This window comes from Phodopus roborovskii, unplaced genomic scaffold (genome assembly GCF_943737965.1).
Source record: "Phodopus roborovskii unplaced genomic scaffold, PHOROB, whole genome shotgun sequence".
Taxonomy (NCBI): domain Eukaryota; kingdom Metazoa; phylum Chordata; class Mammalia; order Rodentia; family Cricetidae; genus Phodopus; species Phodopus roborovskii.
Window position 1 is genome coordinate 21,161,353 of NW_026126410.1, and position 21,192 is coordinate 21,182,544.

Consider the following 21,192-nt stretch of genomic DNA (forward strand, 5'->3'; position numbering starts at 1 on the left):
CTCACTACAATTCCCCTTTTAGTCTAAAGAAAAGATTTAGGCTTAATACAAAACTATATACAAAACAATGAATAACAAGTGTGCTCTAAGAAAAGGAGAATCGAGAACAAAATGACCTACATATCTAGTCCTAGGGTGAGGGCATAATGGAGTTAACAATAGAGTTGTCCTAAGCTGGAAAACGTAAGTCTAGTACCTAATATATCTAACTAGGAAGAGAGAATAATAGTTGTGATAGTTTAATCTTCAACCTCATCAAGACCTGAGAAGGAAATTAACAATATTAGAGTAGACAGGAAATGCGGATGGACAACTTCCAAAAGGTGCAGCAAGGACAGAAACAGCAAGCACCTGAACAGTCAACCTAGGTCTCACAGCAACGTTGGTACACCCAGATTTGGCTAAGGCCAAGAGAACTTGACAGACCACAACAACAGCAGGGAGGTAGAATGGCTGTCTTACCCTGACTTGGCAAGGTCAAGCAGTCTTCTATATTTGTCTCCTGCAAGCACATAGGACTGCATGTCCAAATCAGTGGTCAAGGTGGGGGCAATTCTATGCCCAACAGGCCATTAGCTGAGGCGAGATTGAACTCCAGCAGGAGCAACAACAGTGTCCAACATATTTTCGGGAAAGTGCACGATGCTGTCAGGAGCAACAGTGTCTCATATCAATGGAGTACTAATATTAAAACATTTAAATGCCATGTTCTGCATGTCTATGAAGTGATTGAAGATTAAGCATCTATATCTGACTAATCTCATAGGTACAGGAAATGTGAGTGAAGATAATCTGTAATACTCGGGAACTTAGCTAAAAAGACTGATTAAAACTTTCCTGAGTAAAGCAGGAACAAATACTTAAACAATATAACTATTTACATATACATACATGTAAATGCCTAAAATAGAGGTAGAGTATAAGTGTCAAGACAAGAGGTAGAACTATAAAGGGCAGCAAGATAAATATCCCAAATTGTATCAATATACAAAATGTCTTGAATACAAGAAAAGTATACATACATAGAATATGGTAAAAAATAATGTGCATAAAACATTGTAAGTGGAAATATTTAACACAATATAACAAAATATAAACTTAATTTTACATAGCTTACCACACTTGTGTCTTTTCAGAGACCTGCAGAAGACAGCCTGGACGAGACAGCAGAACGTGGTAATGAATGCCATTCTGTGTTGCAAAGCCCCAAACCCCAATCGTTATACAAAATAATAATAATAATAATAATAAGTAAAGCACAGTATTTGGCCTTGTGGCACTGACTCTGTAAAATGTAAAGGGTTTCCTTGTTCTTAAATGTGCACATGGATTGCCCTTTGGTTTGAAAGATTTGGGGGAGCTCCATGAGTCAGCACGTGAAGTTATGGCCTACATTCACAGAAGGCTGATTCTAGTCCCGGGCTGTGTGTTATTGTAAACTATTCCTGTTGAATTTCTTTCAGAACTCGGAGGTTTCTCAAGAAAGCGTGTAAGGTCTTCATCTGTCACACTCCATACTACAGATTCTCACTCTCCAGGAGGTAGGTATAGTTTTGACTATTATTCTATATGTGAAATCACTAAAAAGCTTTCCAACCTGCCATTGAAAAGTAAGCTCCTACAGAATAAAAACATGTGGGGGCTTTAAGAATTTCATCATTCGCTGTTTTCTGAGCCAACTGAGAATGAGTTTGCCCATATGTGTATTAACACACCTCAGCGCTGCTCTGCCTAATGGGTTTTTACTGCCTTTGGGCTTTGAAAAGCAGCAGTTTATGTACAAATATCTCTACCCATTATGAATTTACAAGTGGCATTTTTTGTGCCTAAGAGAATGCCTAATACATGGTCAGCACTGAAGAAATATTTACTAAGTTGAGTGGACATAAAGTTAATTTATGATCATCAGTTTATTTTTGACTGATAAGAATAAAAAAATAGTTTTGTTTGAATTGGAGATGTAAATTTTTCTTCAGACAACAGAATCCTAGTCAAACTAGACAGAAGACACACTTCTTAATGACCTGCATTTGCAATCTGCTTTTAGTGACAGCTTTGTCTCAGATGCGCCTGAGGTCTTCATCATTCACTGATGTCCCAGCCTTCCCCCCCTCTGGCCCAGGTAATGATGAACTCATAGAACCTCAACCCTGACACTTTGATGTCTCAAAATCATTCCTATCAATGATGTGTTTTCTTTCTCAGACGATGTAATAGTTTGAGCAACAAATCAGAGAGAAGTCTGAAGAACACTAACTCCACCAGTCCAGGCAGTCAGTGTGTCCTTCATTTTTGGCAAAACTTTCAAGCTTGGAATGTTTTTAGGTCTTTGTATATGAAATAAACAGATGCCCAAATTTAAATTAGAATTTTGACCTGCACTGGATACGCAGTCAGCTGGGAATTTAGTTTGCCTTGTTTCTGTACTAAGGGATGTCTGGAGTTCTCTTCATAATTGGTCTTACAGCCTTTAAGTAATAAGCAGCACTTTATGGGAGGTAGATTTACAAAGTAAAAATAGCTTATTTGTTTCATTCAGTATTGTCTACAGATATAGCTTGCATAGTATTCAGAACATAACCATGCTTTCAAGTAATATTCTGATATTTACAATATGATTCTGTTAGAGATTTCACTAACTAAAATAATGCTTTGCCAAGTAACATGACTTTGTGATGAAATGTTTATCACAACAAAATGGTTGACACTACCTTCACATTAAACAATGACTTATATTCCTGACTATTTTTATTTGTACTGAACAATCAACTGCATTTTCTAGTTTTATCAATATGAAATTCTGTTATCTATCTATCATCTATCTATTTATCCTTTTTATTTCTTTTTGATTGTCCTCTACCCCAAACCAACCAATAACATTTGTAACAATAATTATAATCACAACTGAGCAACAGTGTATCAGACACTTTTGGTCACAAAAGAGACAGTAGATCCTCTGAACTCACATGGCAAGCTGTACAAGAAAAATGGGGAGGTGGCCAATCCCAGAGGCAAAGCATTCTGCTTCATTATGTTTTTGTGTAAAGCAAAGGGACAGCTTTATTTTTATCTACATAACTACTTATTTAAAAAAAATCAGATACACAAAAGATGAACAAGTCGGAGGACATTAATCAGTAAGCAGCATTTCTACTTTATGCTATGCAGAATCATAAATGGTGCTGGAAATGAGAAAAAAAGAACAACGTATGTGTCTATTTGTTGTTATGTTTCAAGAAATAATGATAATAAAGACTAGCAAGTCCAGCTTGGTTAGAGCAGCAGCAATCCCTTCACAACACCCATGGGATGATACGCTGAAGAGCACCTTAAAGACGTGTTTCTATTGGCTTGTCGTCTCCATTAGTCAGATGCTGGCCACTGCCATACCAAGGCAGTGCACTCCCTTTGAAAAGGAGAGAAACCCTTTGCTTATAGCCACCATCAATAGTACCCAGCAATACATCTAGAGGAAAACAATCTGGCATCATTGTTGTCAAAGCTTGGTCTGTTACTGTGACAAAACACTGAGAAGCAGCAGCATAGGAGAGAGGAGGGTTTGTTCACAGCTTATACTCTGTCACAAAGGAAAGTTAGGGCAGGAACTCAAGCAGGAGCATGGAGGCAGGAAACTCAGACCATAGAGGAAGGCTGCTCCCTGGTTTACTCTCTTTAGCATGCTCTGCTTGCTTCTTCAACAGCCCAGGACACTTGCCCAGGGGTGGCACTGCCCATAGTGTGCTGGACCCTCCTACATCAGCCACTAGTCAAATAAATGTCCCCACAGACTTGCCTAAAGCTAAGTTATACAGATATTCTTTAATTGATATTCACTCTTCCAGTGTGGCTGTTGCTTGTGTCAAGTTGACAAAAATAAATAGATAAGTAAACAGTTGCCATCTTTAATTTTCGCTTAAGTATCACTAAAAGGGGAAAGACTTTGTTGCGAGTGTTAGAGCAGTCCATGAGAGTTATATAAAAGCAAGCACACAGGATTCATTATCACTTCAGTGTTTGTGATTTGCAAAATTTCTTATGGCACTACTCTACTTAATACCTCTTCTATAAAATTACCTCTTCTATAAAAGATCTGATTTAGAGTTTTGAGAACTGAGAAGTAGGTAGCAAAACTCACCTGGCAATCCCATTTTTAACAGGACCAACCCTCCCATGAACACTGCTTTCTAGTGGCATTAATGCCAATAGCGACATCTACTGGTCATCTCAGAACAGGCCTTTTCTACAAAAAAATGTAAAATTTCATGCGGACTTTAAAGGGTTTTGTTTTAATGTTTTTTTTTTTTTTTTTTTTTTTCCCTTATAGTGAGGAAAAACAATGTTTTTATGACATCAAGTCTGGTGCAAAGGAATATTGACATAAACAGTGTAGAGCAAGGTATGACTCCAGTTTCAAGAACCCCAGACTTCCTATCTATCTATCTATCTATCTATCTATCTATCTATCTATCTATCTATCTATCTGCCTCAAGGGAAATTGTGTTAGAATTTAGAAGAAAAACACTGGGCAAGCAAGCTATGGAACCCCAGTAGCTGCCTGACGAATAGAAGGGATAAAAGCCATGCCACTGAGGTTGTCACAGCCATGCCACTGAGGTTGGCAGGGAGGTCAGACACGTGGTGGATTTGAGGCCTCAGGTAAGGAGGGGATTTTGTCAAAAGAGTAAGGAAGCTCAGAATATCGGGGTGAGCCTGAAGTGTCAAGGGAGGCATGCTTAGGAAAGAGATGGAAAGAAATAAATGAAACATTAAGCTTTTCTAAAAATTTAGAAAACTAGGCAGACTCAGAACTCTATTGACTGCAGTTTATAAGCTGCATTTACATGCATATTTTAATCTCTTTCTCACCCCACCTCTGTGGTGTGTGTGTGTGTGTGTGTGTGTGTGTGTGTGTGTGTGTGTGTGTGTTGGGAGAAGGACAGAGTGACAAAACATGGGGGATAAAAATATTTGATTAGACAAGTCATGTAATAAAAAAAAGCATGTATTTGGCTAAAGCTAGGTAAGAACTGAGTGGCAGCCAATTCATGGGCTATGTTGACTTCGATTAATCTCTAAAAACTTAATTGTAGTATTTTTTAAAGAACACTATAGTGAAAACAGGGACAAAGGAGTATTTCACCAAAATATTGATCTTTTCATTCTTCTTCTTCAAGGTCCTGTGAGACCTTCCGAGCACGTTCTAAGGCCTGCTATTCTGCAGCTCCCTCAAGCTCAAAGCTGCGAAAACATAAGCAAAACATCTGGGCATGGTGCATCAAAATCCTACAAAATTAAGGGAAATACTAAACACAAGGTAAGTAAATCCCCTTTGGTAGGAGGGACATTGAAATGCTCTTGATGCTCTTATTAAATTGGAGCATGTTCCCTGAACCTGATTGTGTGGTTGCTGTCACTCCATGTGGGAGAGCTGTGCAGCAGGCAGTGGGACTCATGAGCATAGTAGGAATACCAGAATGCTGACGGTATGAAACTTGGGGAAGCAATGAGATGGGCAGGGGCCAGAACCTATAGTGAAATAACAGACAAGGGTTCTGCATCCCCGCTGGCCAACATCACAGAGAGGCTTCACCAGTCTAGGTCACACCAGACATCTTCACAGATTACAGCAGCAAAGATTCCATGCACAGAATCACTGTGGGTAGGGTAGGGAACTTGGCAGCTTCCAGGGACAGATATGAATTCTCCATCCTAAACATGGAAGGGCCTGAATCACTCACTGCAAAGCTTTCCTAAGGCAATCCTCTTTTGCTGGGACATACAGACGTGGGCTTCTGGAATGTTCTATGGCTGCATCTGTAGCTTTGACACTCTGAAGGGATGGGACAGGACTTAGGCGGCTGGAATTTGTGCTATTCCAGCAGCCATTTGTTTTTCAAACTCCTGAGGCTGTTCAACTGGTTTGCTTTGGTTTTCGTTGAACACAATGACAGTAACACATGGAAGTGAAATATATCAGTCATTTTGATTAAGGGAAAAAAAAATCAGAATGGAAGCAGTCTTGACCTGCAACTGCCTGTGCTTATCCAAACCAGGCACTTTCCTTATCAAGGAAAAAAAGGAAGGTGAACTTGGTCATCATTTTCCAAAATTGTTATGCTTCCAAACAATCTTCTTCATTAGATATGATTTTGTGAGGCACATTGTGAATTTTAATAATTTAATCAATTATGTATAGCAGATGATAAGTGGTTTATAAGGTACAACATATTCTTAATTTCAGATTGATATATTACTAAAGTTTTAATTAAATCCAATCTAGTAATTACTTTTATTCATTTAGGAGTGTTGGGGAGAATGGTGTTAAATCAGTCTTAAATTTTGTAAGGAAAAATTGGCTAACTTTTGAACTGCTACATACCAATTTGGGTACCATAGACCAAATTTTTGTTGTTGTTATGACATCCAAAGTGTAGTGATATTTCTTTCTTGTCATGACTTTTACAAATCTCATCCATGTCTGTGTATACATGTATGTGCATTTGGAAGCCAGAGAACAACCTTGGGTGGCATTTCCCAAGAGCCCTCCACTTTGCTTTTTGACACAGGGTTTCTTATTGGCCCAGAGTCTGACAATTAGATTACCTGGCCAGCAATCCCAGAGATCTGCCTTTATGTCTGCCCAGGCATGGAATTATAATGTTTGCTGCTGCACCTGGCTTTCTGGGGATTGAAAGCAGATACTGGTGACTGTTCATTTATTTTTTTTTTTAAATTCTGCTTAAATTACAGAACAGAAAATTTCCAGCTCTAGTTTGAAAATATTTCTTCATAATTTAAAGGTCTAATAAATAGAGATTACTCCAAGTTATAGAGAAGCCCAACTAGGTATGTTTTTTGTTCCATGATGGTCTTTGAAGTTCCAGAGATAACATAATCTATGAAATTTTATGGCTCAAGTTTGACTAAATGAATGTAATCTGTATATAATGTGAAAAGTATCCTTAAGTGAATTATATAGAATTATCATCTTATTGTCTTTAGTGACCAGTATCAGAGTAGATAAATTAGTGTCCACCCAGCTATTTTTTAGTCAAAAATATTCACTGTCACTCATAATTTAAAAACTACAAACCAAATGGGCTACCATTTTAATATACACATTTAATAAAAATATAAAGTTTAATGAAAATATAAACTTTGGTAACACTGTTTCTTATAGTCTTTAAAAAAGTTTCCTTTTGGTATTAGATAACCACATGGTGTGCTTTTCCCCATGGAAGACTTTTTCTTCAGCTCTCAGCAGTCCTTAGTTGCCTGTAGCTCTCTGTGTAGGATTGAGGTCTCATGGGCTTGCCCGCCTACTTTCCCTGACCTAGTCCACTTTAGTATGTCTACTGTTGTCGTTGTTCAGCTCATGTTTAGGCAGTTATGTTGGTGAGACTTTACAGGATGATCAGCCCTGAAAAATACATGCAAGCAACAGTATCCTGACTACATGGGTTATATTTAGGAACTTCTCTCTCCATAGACGTAGATATAGGTACACATATGTATGTAACAACAATTAGTGTAAATAGAGGCTATGAATTTGAAAAAGATCAGACAGGAGTATATGGGAGGATCTGGAGGGAGGGAAGAAAAGATAATTATTATCTCAAAAGGTAAAAGAAATAGTTTTAATTTTCCTTCTACAAGGTTGAGGATTTGGCTCAGTGGTAAAGCACTTGCCTAGCAAGCACAAGGCCCTAGGTTTAGTCATTGGCTCCTAAAAAGCAAATTCCTCTTACTTAGCATATAAGACAATGGGACTCATTATGGCATTTCATGGAGATATAGCATCTTACTTTGCCCTTCATCCCTCCTCCTCTCCAGCTGGTCCCCTTCCTTTTCCCAAACAGTGTTCCCTCTGTTTCCATGAGTCACATATTTCAAAATAAAACTACATTCTGCAGACAATGTCCACTTATTGTGTATAAATTAAACCAAATATACCTAAAACTATTTTAGGCAACAAAGACTTAAAGCAATCATTTAGACTGAAGGATCAATTATTTGAGTGATAAGGTCATCAGCATATACTTTGACCTTAGATAACCGAGGCACATGATCTCTTGTAGATATTTGTCAGCTTTTAAGTTACTGTTATAAGAGGGAAATATTATTACTTTTATTGATTAGTATAAAAATTCAAGAGGAAACAGAACACATTTATTTGCAAATCCCTACAGTGGGAAAAGATGAGTTCTGGTCCCACCGCTGGCTCCACTCCATCTCTGAAGTCCCTCACGCCCACATTTATGGCATCAGTATAGGCCACACACATTATATACATAATGGTTTTGAGCCCACAGGAAATATCAGGATGAGGAGATGAGCTGAGTTTCCTCTTACACCAGGTGGTTGCGATAGCAAAGCTCTTAGGTACTCCCAGACTGAACAGCCCTGAAAAGTCCCCACTGCCGAGAAGTAATCACTAAGCCCAAATGGATAAAACGGGTAAAAGTATCAAAGGCAACAAGTTTGTGAGGTTATAATGAAATACGAAGTCTCTGGAATAAAGACTTGTACTTAATGTCACTTCCACTTGGTTGAGTGATATGGGTGAGTTCTCCAAGTTCTTTCTGTAAACTGTGGGCAGAAGAAGAAAATGCACTGAATTGTGAGGATCACGTGAGATGAGGCACATAAAGGGCTAAGGGGTCTGTTTTCTGAACACAGGATAACACGTGTGACTATAACTGGTTTCTGTCTCATAACACAGGATAACACGTGAGACTATAACTGGTTTCTGTCTGAGATTTCTAGACAGGGCAAATCGAATGAATTTTCAGATGGATTTCTTTTCTCCCTTTTTCAGATATCTGAGTTGAACTCTAGTTTGAGAAGTGAAAATTTACCACGTGCCAGATGTTCAGTCCAGCTGTCTGCTGACACCTCAGAGGCAACATCAGGGTAAAATATAAAGCTCATGTGTTGCTTCTCCGAAGTGTTTGGGACTAGAAGTGTTTCAGATTTCTGTAATATTTGAATGTACATAATGTAATTACTATCTTTGGGAGGGAACCAAAATCTAAACAGAAAATGCATGTACACAGATTCACCTTGATTATATAACCTGAATATAATTATATACAATATTTTTAATGATTTTGACTCATCATACGAAGCCAGGAATTTTCTAGTCATGATCTCATGCCAAGTGGTCCAAATGTTTCAGATTTGGGAAAATCTTATACCTCAGATTTCCTAATCAGGGATGCTTAAGCAAATGGTTAATCAAAATGGAATCAAAATGGTTCCTTTTCATTTTTGTTTTCTTTGACCATTTTAACTATTCATAAGCTGTAATTTTCCTGACACTGTCTGAATAAATTGACAAGATTCTCATTTGAGAGCACATTTTATAAGAATGGTAGTTTAGAAAGCTCTTGAGAATACATCAGCTATTTCACTACCATCATAATAATACTGGATTGCCTTCATTGCCTCATGGACTTGGCTCAGAATATTTAAAAAAAGATATGACTAAACTTCACATACAAGTTATCTTGCTATTAATCTTCCTTCCTCTTTTTTGAAGTGTTCTCTGCCCAACTTTCTAATCCATTTTGATGCTATCTATGATTAATTAGCATTCATTGTTTAGGTAAAAGGAAAGCAGTATACACCTGTTAAGTGAAAAGCTCATGTTACTTAGTATTACTGGTGATGATTCCCTGAGAGAATACTGGAAATGGCTGTGGACAAACACTGGCTCACATGAACAGGTTCCATCCAGGTTGAGTGCTATGGTGTCATGGGAATATGCTGAGAACTGTTAAAACATCTGCCTACAAATGGCTGCATGTTTCATTTTCTCATCTTGTGAAACAATTTTAATATAAAAGTCAATTTCTTGGAGTACAAGAATTAAAACAACGCACATTCAAGTATAATTGATAAGACACCCTGAAGATCTTTGGAGGGCTAAAAGCATCATTGGCCACTTAGGACAAAGAAAATGGTTAGGGATTGCTGGAATGCAGCAAGATAAGGGCTGGGCAGCCCTCCAGCTGGTCATGCAACCCATATAATGAATGGAATGAGGGGTCATCCATGCAGGTCAACTCCAAGGTCATAACAGTAAGCAACAGTATTCTGAACATTATCCCCGGAAGTCTTTAGCTCATGTTTTTCCTTCACTTCTCATTCATTTCATGTGAACCAAGAGGAATGATTATGCTTGAACCACTGGTTTATTTTGCCTGCTAAGGCTTAAAGTGGCTTCATCCATGAATTTAAAATACCAAATACTTATTTCTGTTTCATAGATGCCAACCAAAGGAAGATAAGTGTTCTTTTAAAAGCTGCAGTTCTGACTTCGTTTTTGGAGAAAACATGGTAGAAAGAGTTTTGGTAAGATTGTGGTAAATTATCTTAGAGAAACCGTCGTTTCACATTTCTCAAGGCAAATTAATAGTGTTCAGTTCCAGAGTGCTTCATAGTTCTGGGTTAAAAGTCACAATTTCTTTCTTTAACTACAAAAGGCTTCTGGGAAGCAGGTCCCAGCAGTTTGAATAACAGGTGTGAAGCCTATATTGCAGTGGTCCTCAAGCTTCCTAGCGCTACAACTATTTAATACAGTTCCTCATGTTGTGGTGATCCCCAACCATACAATTATTTTGTTACTACTTCATAAATGTAATTTTGTTACTGGTATGAATTGTAATGTAAATATCTGTGTTTTCAAATGGTCTTAGGACTTCCCCTGTCTGTGACAGGGTCATTTGATCCCCAAGGGGTCACAACCTACAGGTTGAGAACCAATGTTGTAGAGGAAGGAAACTGTACATTCATTTCATTATTACTGACCTTAAGTGTCAAACAGTTCTTTGCCTGTGTTAAGCCCAAAGTACCCACTGAACTCTAAGAAATATGCAGCAACTAGATAAGCTCAATTATTAATATTTTAATATAGTGTTCTCAGCAGGGGTTTAATTTCACACAGTTAACAGTATGAGTTTTAGTCATTTTCACACACACACACACACACACACACACACACACACTTTCATCTTCCTCCCTTCCTCTTCCTTTTCTGGGTGGTCTAATGAATTTAGAGTTTCTTGCCTGAGCATGAGTGGGAGGTTATTTACTGGCTCAAAGGCAACTTCTTAGTGGCTACACCACTAAATGAGTGTTACCCTGTTAAAATAATAAACCAATATGCTCTTATTAACTACGGCCAAACCTTTACTTTGAAAAGAATTATAACCATTTGCATTTTAAGAGAAAAAAATCAGGTGTTTTACTTGTCTAGGAGAACTGCTAACTGCTATTGCTACCATTACTTCCACTGCTGCTGCGCCTTGCCCAGAGCTTTGATTTCGAAGACAGCGTTACCATAAGGCAAGGAACAGTCTAGTGAAAGCCATGACATGCCTGGACATTGTCGTGACTCACATGGTTTTTCAGCCCTTACTTTAACTGGGCTGAGCTTGGCCTAAGGGGGTTGTCTTAGGGTTACCTGTTACATGAGGCAAGTTAATGAAGTGTCAGAGATTTTCATGATCAAAGAGCACGATAAACGTGCATCACAACATCACAATGAGGGCTGGGGAGATGACTCAGTGGGTATGAGCACTTGATATGCAAGTCCCAGAATCTGAGTTTGAATCTGTAGCTCCCATGTAAGAACCAGCTTAGTTAAAATGGCAAGCTTCTGGGTTAGTAAGTGATCCTGTTTCAAGGAAATAAGGTAGGTTAGTGAGTGATCCTGTTTCAAGGGAATAAGGCAGAGAGCCATCAAGCAGTACACCAGTGATGTCCTCCTCTGGCCTCTGTATGTCTGCACCCCAAGGATGGATGCACCTGCACACTCACATGTGCACAAATACCATCCTTGCTAAATACACATATACACACACAGAAAGAGAGAGAGAGAATGCCACAATGAAATGCATTATTTTGTACCAATAGCATATGCTAATAAAATGAAAAGAAAAATTCTCAAAACTAGTTGATTTCAATATTTTTTGAGTTCTCCTGAGTCAGCTGTGTGTGGATCTTGCTCGTTGCAGACATTCCTCAGGGCTGTCCTTAATTCTAAGGGTAGTTCTCGCTTTTCAGCTGAAAGCATGCTTCTGTCACTGCCAAGAAGGCCAGGCCCACCTGGAGGTGCTGCTCAATGCCTTGCATCCTAGCACTGGGGGCTGAGGTAGAAGGACACAGTTTGAGGTCAGCCTGCACTAAACAGTGAGACCACGTCAAACATACAGTCAAAAAACAAAACAAGAAAACATGATGGGCAACTGGCAACTCCACCAATATCGGAGATACTGATCCACATCTTTGGATCAGAGATAGAATGCACCAAGCAAGCACAGGGGAAAGCCTGTGCAATATATTTAAACAAATCTCTCTCTCTCTCTCTCTCTCTCTCTCTCTCTCTCTCTCTCTCTTCCCTCCTTTTCTTTCCTTTCCTAAGTTACCTCAACAATCACTTTACTAACCATTTACCGCATCCCTATGGTACACAAGATACTGAGTTCATAGACTGATGACCTTGTTACTTAAAACTTATGTACTTTATCCTTCAGTTTAAATGATAGTTTTTCACTCTTAGTTGCTTAAAATAATTTTAGGCATATTTGGTTTGACTTATACACAGTAAGTGAACATTGGAGAATGTAGACTTTTTAAAATATGGCATGAAAGCAGAGGGAGCACTACTTGGGAGAAGGAACTAGCAGGAGAAGAGGAGGAGCAAAGGACAATGAACGTATGAAAATGTCATAATGAGTCTTGCTAAGTAAGAGAAAAGATTTTTTTCTCGTGTGTGTGTGTGTGTGTGTGTGTGTGTGTGTGTGTTTCAGGTTTATGCATGTGTGTGCATATCCCATGCACATACATATGGAGGCCATGGGGCCTTTCTTATTATTCTCCTATTCATTCCTGTAAGACTGGGTCTCTCCCATCCTGCAGCTTCCTGGACTGCAGAGCTCTTGTCTCTACTCCTCTCTGCCCCCTGGTGCTGGGGTTATATGCCCATGTGGACACGCTTAGCATTATGAGTGAGCTGGGCATTTGTTCTCAAGCTTTTACAATAACCACCATTACCTCCCCATCTGGGGAGCTTTTAAATGAGATCTTACAGCTGGATCTCACCCAGACTCATTATATTAGAAATGCTGGGGGGTGATGTCAAGGGTCAAGTCATTTTAATGTATAGCTAGGTTTGAGATTCACCTAAGTAGTTATGCAAAGTTAAAATAGACAGCACTCTAGAGAGGTTTGAGATGTAGTAAGAGAGACAGAGAGAAACCTATGAGAACAAAGCACAGCTGGGACCACAGAGGTTTGGTGTGAGAGAGTACCGAGGTTTGGTGTGAGAGCACAGATGTTTGGTGTGGTGTTTTTGGATGTGGCTTATGAAAGGACTGGGGCTTCCCATTTCTCTCAGAGAGGATGTTCCAAGGATACTGGAACAACCCAGATAGTTTGTGTTTTTCTTCTAATTAATCTTGTAACCCGATGGCCTTGTGATATGGGGGTCAAAGTGCATTCCTGACTTGAGCTTTTAGAATGAATCACTAATCTTTCTGAGCTGGTATTTCTGTTCTTTAAAACTGAAAATGATTATACCCCATCTTTACCCAGTTTCAGGGACTATACTGATTTCCCATTAAATAACAAGGAAGAATCTTGAGTTCACAAAGGCAAGATTTGAATGTGATGTTAAGCAGCATTTCACTGTTCTGCAAGGGGTACATACACAGCTGGGGACAGCACAGTTGTAATCTTTTCCATACAGGCTTTTGTGACGTTAGATATGCAGAACCTTGAAAATGACTGTTGGTGTCTAGAGAAGTGGCTCAATGGTAAAGGCAATTGCCATCAGGCCTGGTGACCTGAGTTTGATTTGAGGGACCCACAAGGTGGAAGAAGAAAATCGATTCTAGCAAGTTGTTCTCTAAGTTTTACACACGTGTCTTGACATGTACATAAACACACCACACACACACACACACACACACACACACACACACACACACCATGCACAATGACTGCTGGCTATCACTGATGTTGGAGGAAACATTAGGACCCTTCTGTTCTCTGGGATATCTAGTGGACTTTTCTTTCTGGGGAAGAACACAGCAATAGAATCTCTGAGACCACTGGAAAACACAGAAAATGAAGAGAGTGGCACTTCGGTCAGCTTGTTGGATAGAGTGACAGTCACCTGCTTCCCTGCTTCTTGAGCTTTCCTTATTTCCCTAAAACCAGACCCATTTGGATGGGCTGAGATAAGTGTGTTGTGTTTTCTGAGGTTAGAACCAATGCTTCCTAACCATAGCCAGGTCTCTGTTGAGTTGGGTGGGAGCTGGAAACTAAAACACAGGAGCTGCATTGAAAAAAAAAATCTTTTGGTTTTTTGGCTTACTGCAAATATCTAGGTATAAGATTAAACAATGCACATTTCTCCCTACTTAGGGCACTCAAAAGCTCACCCAGCCTCCTCTTCAAAACCATTCATATGCCAAGGAAAAAACATTCAGATCTGTTCTGAAATTCCCTGACACTGCTTCAGAACCAAGTAAGAATCGTTTGGTTTGTAAAACATTTAACTTCACAGTGCATGGGTGTTTTTAGTGCATGTATGTTGGTGGACCACTGTAGTGAGATATCCACCCCGCCCACACCTGTTGCGCTGACCCATCGGGGTGTGGGCACAGGAGCGGACTTGACCTGTGGGAGGCTAGGTCTCTTTTGGACCCAGGACCCCAGCTCTCAGGTCACCGAGAGTAGCCTGGGTGGGGATCCTCGGAGCAGGAACAGGAACTCGAGGGTCATTGGTTTCTCGTGTGACTTCTCCCACAATAAAATACACAATCCATATTTTATCCTAGTCCCGTGTATCTTTATCTGTGCATCATTAGAGCACATGTGTGACTGGTTCCCAAAAAAGATCAGAAGAGGGCATCATACCCTCTGGGAATGGAGTTATAGCAACCATCATGGAGGTGCTGGAAACAGAAGCTGGGTCCTCTGGATTAACTACAAAGCTATCTCTCCAGCTCTTTGTCTTCTATTTTTAAGGACATTTACTTAACACACTGACAGTTTTTAAAGCCTATAATCCAGTATTTAAAATTGTTTTGGCAAGGATTAAAACATGTAATTATATTATAATACAAACTTTGAAATTGCTGATTTTAATACTATGGGAGAGCAAATTAGGTGGTTTTAACCAACTCAAACAGTTTGACCTTTAAACTACAAGGCAAGAAGATTCATTAATGTGGTTAACACACACCCTTCATGGCAGAGGAAACAGGGTCTTACATATTTTTCCTCCTGCTTTCTTTTTTGGTACAGGCTCTATTAAAAACATATCCCTAATTGAATCAGCTGCTGCTTTTTCTTCCAAACCATCACAAAAATGCTTGCTTGAGAAAATTGATGTTGTAACAGGAGAAGAAATGGAACATAATGTGTTAAAGGTTTGTAAGCTATGTATTACTTTTTCTAGTACTATATAGTATTATATAACATCATTAGAGATATCTTCAAAAATACCTAGAAAAAGAGTTTCATGAAGACTAAGTTGCTTGAATAAAAACTGTTTGAGGTTTGTAAAACCTCATTGTTAAACTAAGATAGTATTATATTCTTAAGTTCTCTTTCTCTGCCTCTCTCTCTCTCTCTGTCTCTCTCTCTCTCTCTGTGTGTGTGTGTGTGTGTGTGTGTGTAGGTTTACAATCACCCATTCTAGTTGTCAAGAAAGAAAGGCAATGAACCTAAGTTTAAGATCCTCTTGCTTTAGCTTCCAGAGTTCTGGGGCTTGTATACATGGTGGGCTAGGATCTTGTCTTCAATAACTTCAGACTTTCACTTTATACTTCTTATGTCTGTTCTCACAGCCAGTGCCATTACTATGATCAACTCTACTAATACTGAAAAGTGACTTGATTTCAGTTTAAGATAAAAAGCTATTTTTGTTATTGTTGTTGTTCATTAAAGTGTAGACATTTGCATAAATAAAGAACTTCACAGGTGTACACTGTACCTGATGGGGGCTGAGTGGTGTTAGGGTACAGACTTCACTGTTTGTTTAAAGGCACCAATCTCTTTACCATTCTCCATCTTCTCCACTCCCCCTTATTTCCACAATGACCTAAGGATACTTTAATTCTAAATAAGTGCATCTCATGGTATAATTTTGGTCCAAGTGAAGTCAATCCCTGGTGCACTCCATTTACATTTGAATGTACAGATGCCTTCTTTTGCATGAGAATATTTGATAAATGTTAACCATTTATCCGTGTCCATGTGTTTGAAGTACTTTAACATGCAAATCCATGATTCATTTCTTTAAAATAACATTATATGGCCAAAATAATATCAACTTTAATGCAGAATTTGGCATATTGAGGCATACTAAGTAAGAAAGCAGCAAGTATACATGGTATCCTCTAGTTTTAGAAAAAGATATGCATTGGTGTGTATCCCTACAACTATCTCCGAAAGGGTAAATAAGATACAGTAGTGACCACCCATTACAGAAGTGGAAGCCAGAGAACAAGGCTTGGGCCCTTTTCATTTCACTCTATGCTGTTATTATTCTATTTTTGCAGTTTGAGATGGACAGAGATTGCATGTTCTTAAAAGTTAACTAAATCTCAAATTCTGGTTTATTAATCATCAACAAAGATTAATTTAGTACAAGACAAACCGGATACAATAGTGTTAGGGCACAAGAAAGGATTTAATATGAAAAAAATTAATGTATCTGACATTTTAAACAATTGTCATTTAGATCAACTGCAAGATCTTTGTGTTCACCAAAATAACCCAATCCTGGACTGAAAGAGGCAGAGGACTTTTGAGACTGAATGACATAGCAAGCAGTGACTGTGGATCACTACAGTCAAGACTAAGTAAGGAGCAATGTTGTAAAGTAAATGGGTAGAATGTCTCATGAAGATGCATGCTGCTTCTGTAGGGTGCAGTGTAAAACACACCAATAAATATGATGATGGAAACAACTTTTCTAACGTACTCTAGGAGCTTCCAATTTCAAGCTCACTATTAAACATCATGGGTTCCATTTTTCCTCCACCACTGACTAGCAACCCTAAAGCTTGACCACACGAATTCAAATATGAAGAATTGTAGTCTGTGGCCTTTTCAGTGTTTGTGGGAGTTTTCAGCAAGATACAATAAATCAAATCTTTTTGAGCAGCTGTGAAAATCTGATGAGATGCTGTGTGGAAAGCACCTGTATCAAAGCTAAACACATACCCAAATAATCATATCATTAGTATCAGAAGGGGTATACAGCAAATGGCCTTGCAACATTTAAAGTTTGGTGTAAAGAAATAGCTGACATATCGTGCATCCTTGGTATCTAAACACAGTCTGTGGCTGGGATGTAGGGTCAGTTTCTGAGGAAACAAGTGTGTAATTATTGTGTTCTGCAGCAAATGGATGATCAGAAGCTGGGGAAAGATTTTAGATGTTTGGCACCTAAAAGCGCTCACTGGGCTTTGTTCAGAGGCCCAAACTGCACATGAGTGAGGGCAGAGGGCTAGTGCAGTGAATTCTCTTGCCAGACAGCTCTGAGAAGTCAACGTTTTGAAGGAAATTTGCACACAGAATCTGCATCTAGGCATATGAGGATCTGTGAGTTTCAAATGTCAAGCTCAAAAAGTTGAAAGGAATGGAATTCAGATCAAAAGAACAAGAGTGGGGGTTTCAACTTAGTAATGGACAAACGGGTGGCTGAATAATCCAATCAAGGCAGTTCTGGCTGTTCTCTACTGTGATTTAATTCTACTCTTTGCCAGAAAAAAAAATTAAAACCAAAACTTCCAAACACCTTTATTGTTGTTGTTATGTGGGCAATATGGGCTCACTGCAGAAAGTAGAAAATAATTCAATCAAATGCTAGATAAAACAGTATCAGTTCTACCTTCTAGTTAGTTTGTGAACACTGCATTCTGTGGATTTCATTCTCGTTACACTTCTATGTAGACTGTACAGTTTGTGGGTCATGGTGCTATACTGATCTGACATTTTTTACATAGTATTCCATGATCGGCTTCCCGTGTGAGTATCTTTCTTCAGTATTGTTAATGGTCTCTTAGTGTTCTCTCTAATGGCTGAGCTGTACTTAATCTAACTCAACACTTTGAACACTTAAACATTATGCTTTCTTTTTTTCCATTTTAACATTTCTTAGATGATCTACATGTCACCAGGTCTTTAAAGAGGACCTTTACATCTAGTCATTTGAAAATTCTAGAAAAAACATAATTCTAACACTGAAACTAAAGTAAATAAATAAACTTCCTCTAAGGTAAGGGCCAATTTAAAAATCAAGTTATAAAATTTAGCTAAATTACCACTCAATAGTGAAAACACATCTGGAAAGACAACTACAGGGTTCACTTTTCCTTTGAAGGTTTTTTTCCCCAGGTTAAGGTATTATGAACTCTAATCTGAGCTGTTCATCTTTTCATCGCAGTCATGCGTAACCAAGGTAGTCTGAGGCTGATCCTCAACAGCAGGCTCTGGACTCAGATGAAGATTCAGAGAGCAAATCACAAAAATCTGAGGATAACTGCAACTGATTTAGAAGATGATGGTATAAAAGTGTTTTTAATTCAGGTAAGATGTCAGCTTGAGGGGGTTACATTGCTAATACAATAGTTAGCTTTTTGCAGTTCCTAATTAATTTTTGACTGTCAAATGGACCCAACATCAGTATGAATCAGCCGGTCCTCATTCTAAGGCATTTGGATGTTATTACCTATCATTTCCATTACTATTGAAATTATGTCAATAAGCTTATTCCAGTGATGGCATTTTCTCAAAGTGGCTCCTAGGAGGTCAGCAGAATCCTAACCTGCTACTTATGCAGTTACCCAGATAGAGGAGGCTTTGTGATCACTGCAAAAGGAGCCAGTGTGGGATGGAAAAGCACAGGGCCAGCATGCCACAACCAGTCCAACAGCCAATTCCAATTCCGAACATGAGAAAATCTCCAGGGCAACGGCTGGAAGCACAGTTGAACTGTCCCCTGCAGCAGGAATGACTGACCTCAAATACAAGACACAGACACAAGAGCGCTGCCAAGAACAAAGCCTTCTTCCTGCCACCCCCAGCAACTGGGTTTTCCCCATAGTCTGAGACCTGGAAGACTTCAAAAATATGACTACCTAAATGATAATGGTTTAGGTAATAATATAAGTGGATAGACTTCCACTAAATAATGAAGAAAAAAATTAGTGTGTTACAAAACCCCAAAATTTTATTAACTTAAAGTCTGGTTTAAGTGACCTTTTGGGTATTAAAATGTTAGGGAAAGTTCAGTAAGCAGTAATATCAAAAACAAAAACAAACAAAAAATTAAGAGTAAGATGATAACTCCTCTCTACCATTTAAGGACATAATATTCCATCGCACTGGTTTTCAGTGGGTAAAGCATTGTGGCAGCAACTCTGGTTGACTCTACTCATCATCACCAGCACTTGATCCAAGCTGGCTTTTAAACTGTGGCACATTCACAAAAGACAAACAAATGGAATACTATAAAGACCATTTGTTGTGATCACCATTAACATATTATTCTACACTAATAGGTTAAGCATCCCGATTTAAAATTTTGAAATCCAAAATGCTCCCAACTTCAACATTGTTTTGAGCTTCAGCATGGAAAATTCCACACCCGACCTTGTATGATGGGTCCTGGCCAACACAAAGATTGTAGAAATTCCCCATAGGCTATGTATGCAAGGTCTATATAGATGAACCACAAATAAGTTCTGTGGTTAGATTTGGGCTCCATCTACAAAATATTTTATTATATATGAGTAAATATTACAAAATCAGGAAAAACTAAATGTGTATATACCCATACAAATGTGCAACACTGTACGATTATATGATCTCAAAGTACTTAACTTTCACTCAACTACTGACTTACTCACATGTAAAATGAAGGCAACACAATATACTTTATAAAACTGTGAGATGAAATAGCTAAACTGGTGACACAACATTAATTTTTTAATGTAAATGAGTTCATTAGTGTTGTAACTTAGACGTACCTGTCCTTTTCTCTTTCCCAGACACATTCTTCTCTTTTGTAAAGGGAAGAGGGATGAGTATATCTGTACTATTTGTTTTTGCTAATGTGAATGGAATAAAAACACAGCAGCTAATGCTACACCAGTATTAAGCTGCTGCTGCCATCATTTTTATATTAATGACAACCAAAAATCAGCTTGGAGAAGTTTTGAGAAGTGTGATGTCTGACAATGTCAGCACTCCTCAGGGGGGAGCTTTGCTTCTCCATGAAGGTGTGTGGACTGGAGGGTGGGTTAGTAAAGAGATGGGGAAGGCAGAAGTACTTTTCCTCCAAGCCTACTGAGCTCTACAGCAGAAGGCAGCAGCGGGAAAACCATCTTAAAGATCTCAATTCAAACAGGTTCCACTTAAAATGTATGCTTTAAGATCTCATTACTCACTTTGGGATACAATTTGGTGTAAAAATGAATCGGCTTTACTTTGTAACATGTTGGGCTATGGACATTTATTTACCTTCCAGATTTATGTAATGCAATTCCTTCCTTTATAAACACTGAGAGATATAAAAGATGTAAACATGGCTACAGTTTTCCATTACTTATAGTCTAAACAACTTAATTTTTCTCACAAAGGCTAGTGCCAAAGACATAGGCTATCTGTATGCAGCAATACATCACCGTCTTGTTGCCCTTCGAAGCCTCAGGAAGCAGGCTGATGGCGATTCAGCAGAAAGCCAGTCAGACACAGTCCTCCAGCAGCTCAGCTCTGATGAGGATGAGGATGACTTCATACAAATCTCTAAAAACGGATCAGGTAAAATAATTGCACACTGCAATATACTGAATAGGCTCTTCCGCTACAAAAATGATTGCTTTAAGTGGGTGGTAGTTGGGGCCTGGCTGTTTGTATCCAGGAATAGGTTGGAAAAAAATCTCTGTCTTCTATCAGGGGCCTTCAAGTCCGCCTCTCTGTGACACCATAGGTCATTTGCCCATAAATTCCATGAACAACTTCATTCACAATTTATTACATTGCTGCCTCTCAAGTAACCACGACCCATGCTCATTTTCTCATATTGCAGTTTATTATTGGCTATAACCAGAGGAAATAGAAATGTATGCAGTGGGGATCCAGGTAGATCTAGTTTTAAGTCCTGAA

The 21,192-nt window shown here is 38.7% G+C and overlaps 1 protein-coding gene across 1 annotated transcript in view; it reads left to right on the forward strand.

Moving 5' to 3' along the window:
• Ranbp3l (RAN binding protein 3 like) overlaps nt 1–21,192 on the forward strand; it is a 48,896-nt gene that overhangs the window by 22,070 nt on the left and 5,634 nt on the right. Inside the window, exons 3-14 of the mRNA XM_051182686.1 lie at nt 1,137–1,176; nt 1,464–1,541; nt 2,048–2,122; nt 4,325–4,396; nt 5,175–5,314; nt 8,819–8,913; nt 10,272–10,356; nt 14,434–14,536; nt 15,319–15,443; nt 16,760–16,880; nt 18,470–18,612; nt 20,667–20,847. Of these exons, the coding sequence (XP_051038643.1) occupies nt 1,137–1,176; nt 1,464–1,541; nt 2,048–2,122; nt 4,325–4,396; nt 5,175–5,314; nt 8,819–8,913; nt 10,272–10,356; nt 14,434–14,536; nt 15,319–15,443; nt 16,760–16,880; nt 18,470–18,612; nt 20,667–20,847 (1,258 nt within the window). The remainder of the gene's footprint in view (nt 1–1,136; nt 1,177–1,463; nt 1,542–2,047; nt 2,123–4,324; nt 4,397–5,174; nt 5,315–8,818; nt 8,914–10,271; nt 10,357–14,433; nt 14,537–15,318; nt 15,444–16,759; nt 16,881–18,469; nt 18,613–20,666; nt 20,848–21,192) is intronic.